General features: G+C 29.9%; 1 protein-coding gene across 1 annotated transcript; it reads right to left on the reverse strand.

Annotated features, from left to right (window-relative positions):
- Positions 1 to 941: 941 nt before the first annotated feature.
- LOC145015817 (protein SENESCENCE-ASSOCIATED GENE 21, mitochondrial-like) lies at positions 942 to 1,653 on the reverse strand. Its single transcript, XM_078974295.1, has 2 exons — positions 1,504 to 1,653; positions 942 to 1,399 (listed from the first exon to the last, which is right to left on the reverse strand). The coding sequence occupies exons 1-2, from the start codon at positions 1,539 to 1,541 to the stop codon at positions 1,180 to 1,182; spliced, it is 258 nt and encodes an 85-aa protein (XP_078830421.1). The 5' UTR covers positions 1,542 to 1,653; the 3' UTR covers positions 942 to 1,179.
- Positions 1,654 to 3,045: the final 1,392 nt, after the last annotated feature.

Consider the following 3,045-nt stretch of genomic DNA (forward strand, 5'->3'; position numbering starts at 1 on the left):
TATATTACATTTAATTATATCAAATCAAATAGAAAAAAATTAATTGTATTTATCTTAAAATTATTAGATAAAAAATATATAGAGACATCAGTAAAATCTTAATATATGATATGACATGACTATTAAAAGTTTTATAAATATTTAAATTTGAATAAAATTTTATTTTATATGTTTCAATTGAAAAAATAAATTTATTTATTTATGTATAAAATAGTTGAGAGAGAGAGGAAAAATTATGATATTAAAAAAAAGTGGGTAAATGGTCAAAAAAAATGCTGAGATAAAAACTTACAAAAAAAAAAAAAAAAAAAATGCAACAAAATCATTACCAATCAAAATTGGTTAAACGTTTAGATTTCATAAAACCTTATACTTAAAACTAAATTGGTGGGTGCAGTAATTGTTTTGGATGGTGTACACATGTTATTTTTAGAACAACATCCACCGTGCCGTATACCCTAGATGATATATATTTTATATAGTTGACTTTCCTATATGTTATCTATTTTATATAATTGACTTTATTTAATACATATTAACTATTGTATTCATGCATAAGTTACAAGTAAATACATTTATAGCAATTTACAAGTAACATTAATTAAAAGAAATATAACATGTAGGCAATTTCAACCACTTATGAAGAAATTATGAAGGAAGGTGGCATGAAAGACTTTAGGCGATACCATTAGATTACTGATTACGAAAGAATTGGAGGAATAAATTTGTTTTGGTGGGATTCTTTTTAGTTGAGTTATATATTTGAACTTGAAGCTATAATAGGTGGAATGGATCAATTTAAAAGATTATTCTTTTTTTAATTTGTCGACAAAACTATTCTTTGATATCTTTGTTAAATAAATTTCATGCATATACTTTTTCTTTAAAGCCGAAAACCTGGAAAAGAAAAGAGACTCACGAAATAAGCATCGTAACACCTATTAAATTAAAACTTTAATATTATTAAAAACAAGGAGTTTAATTATTAACATTAATGATATTGAACAAGAAACAGAGAACGATGACACAACATTCCATCTATTACGAGCGAATCTTTGATTTTTAGCGAACAGAAAACACAACATCATGTGTTGTGATCGGTTATGTATTTCATCTTCCTCTTAAATTCATCCGCGTCTTAATTTTAGCTTCATGCATTAGTTTTTCAATGAGTTTGCTTTAATGTCCACGAGTTTTGTGCTTCAACAGCTGTTCACGGAGCTCAGCGGCGTCAACCTGATTTGTTTGTCCCTCTGGCTTGTAGTAACCTGTAACTGGATCTGGAACCCATGGAGTACTCGATTTCTTTGAGTCATCACCTCCTTTCTGCATCACTGCAGCTCCACTTCCCCTCACGCTTCCGGAAACGCTCCCCTGTGTTACCGTTGCAAATCCACGTCTGTTAAGATCATCAAAAACATAATCAGATACGTAATCTCCATATCAAATCTCAAACAGAGACAAAAGAGAATCAGTTAAATAATATATGTAACACAAAATTACCTGGCGATGAAAATTGAGATAAGCTTAGCACTAGCCATTTCTGCGAACAAGAAGAGACTGATTCGAAAGAGAAATTTCGAGGATGAAAACTCGTTAATGTGTCTCTTATGGGAGACCTGGTTTGGTTGATGAATGGAGAAGAGAAACGGTTCGGGGTATATATATATATATAGATAAACGATGGACGTCGACAGTGCCCATAGGCCATAAGAGTAAGGAAGAGCCGTTTCCGTTTTGTTACTTCCAAATTCCGTTAACCTTTTGACGGGCGTCAAACGCTTGTGTCCACGTGTTGCGTTTGACCTGGCATGGTTGCTTCTAGAGCCGTTAACTTCAAATCACGTCAAATAAAAGTCAGCCACAACCCCAACCCAAAGATGCGTGTTTGCTTTTTGTCACGTAAAAAAGTTGATACGTCGAAAGACACGAGCTTAACATCAACTAGTCAGTATAATTTCGAACCATTACACCATGTTTTGTTTATTTTTCCTTTTAGGGGTAATTATATTTTAAAACGTCATTGACCCTTATAATCGGGTACCATCAATTTTTTTGTAACATTATAATTCGAAAATTTCACTCAATTAAAGAAGTGATTTTTTTTTTTTGATGACGTTGATACAAATACAATTGGATAATTTTGTAAACTATGATATTGTAAGTTTTGTAATATAAATACGTAAATCTATGACATTATAATATGCATACTTTATTTTTACGTATAATAACATTTTTATAAGGTTTTTTTGTATATTATTTATATTTTGAATTTTAGTTACATTTAACTGGTTTGATTTTCATATAAAACCCCGCATATTTTGAATTATTTTAAGTATTTGGATTATGGTAAAATATTTACTAATTTAGGTCAACCTATATACTTACTTCCATTTTAAAATATGAATAAAAGTGTTTAAAATGCAACTAATAATAAATAAAAATGCCAAAAAAATCTCATTTAAATGTTTGAAAACCATTAAAGAAGAAGAAGTTAGTTTCAATTTTACAAGACGTTTCACTTTTACTTAGGGCGTGTTTGGCAAAAATAGTTGTTAGCTGGAAGTGGGTATCTGTTAGCTGGTAGCGGGTAACGTGTAGCGGGTAGCAGGTAGCTGATAGCGGAAAACTATAGCTTATATTTGTTATATAAGTGTTTGACAAAAGTAACTGGAAGCTTTTGAAATATGTAAAATTACATAAAAAAAATTTATTAAAAATAAATAAATATATAAATATATTTTGAAGGGGTAATTATGAAAATTGATTTCAAAAGCTCAATAGCGTTTTGTTAAACGCTACATGAAGTAACTTTTAGATTTGGAGCGTTTTGTTTAAACTAAAAGTTAAACGCTCGTACTGTCAAACGAAGCTTCTTGTTTAAACTATAGCGTTTTGACAAAAGCTAAAAGCTAGAAGATCTCAAACACTTCCAAAAACCCCGTGTCAAACACCCCCTAATAAATAAAGCTCTTATCAAGGCTATCGATTTTGTCAAATAAAGTTTAAAATCGAACTGACTTGTCATATATTAATCCTAAGAAA

This window comes from Lactuca saligna, chromosome 9, assembly GCF_052625555.1.
Source record: "Lactuca saligna cultivar CGN05327 chromosome 9, ASM5262555v1, whole genome shotgun sequence".
Lineage (NCBI taxonomy): Eukaryota > Viridiplantae > Streptophyta > Magnoliopsida > Asterales > Asteraceae > Lactuca > Lactuca saligna.

Bases quoted from the DNA above. Each gene is read 5' to 3' on its own strand.
- LOC145015817 (XM_078974295.1), bottom strand. From the start codon at position 1,541: ATGGCTAGTGCTAAGCTTATCTCAATTTTCATCGCCAG. The intron at 1,400-1,503 runs GTAATTTTGTGT...TGATCTTAACAG, and splicing joins ATCTCAATTTTCATCGCCAG to ACGTGGATTTGCAACGGTAA.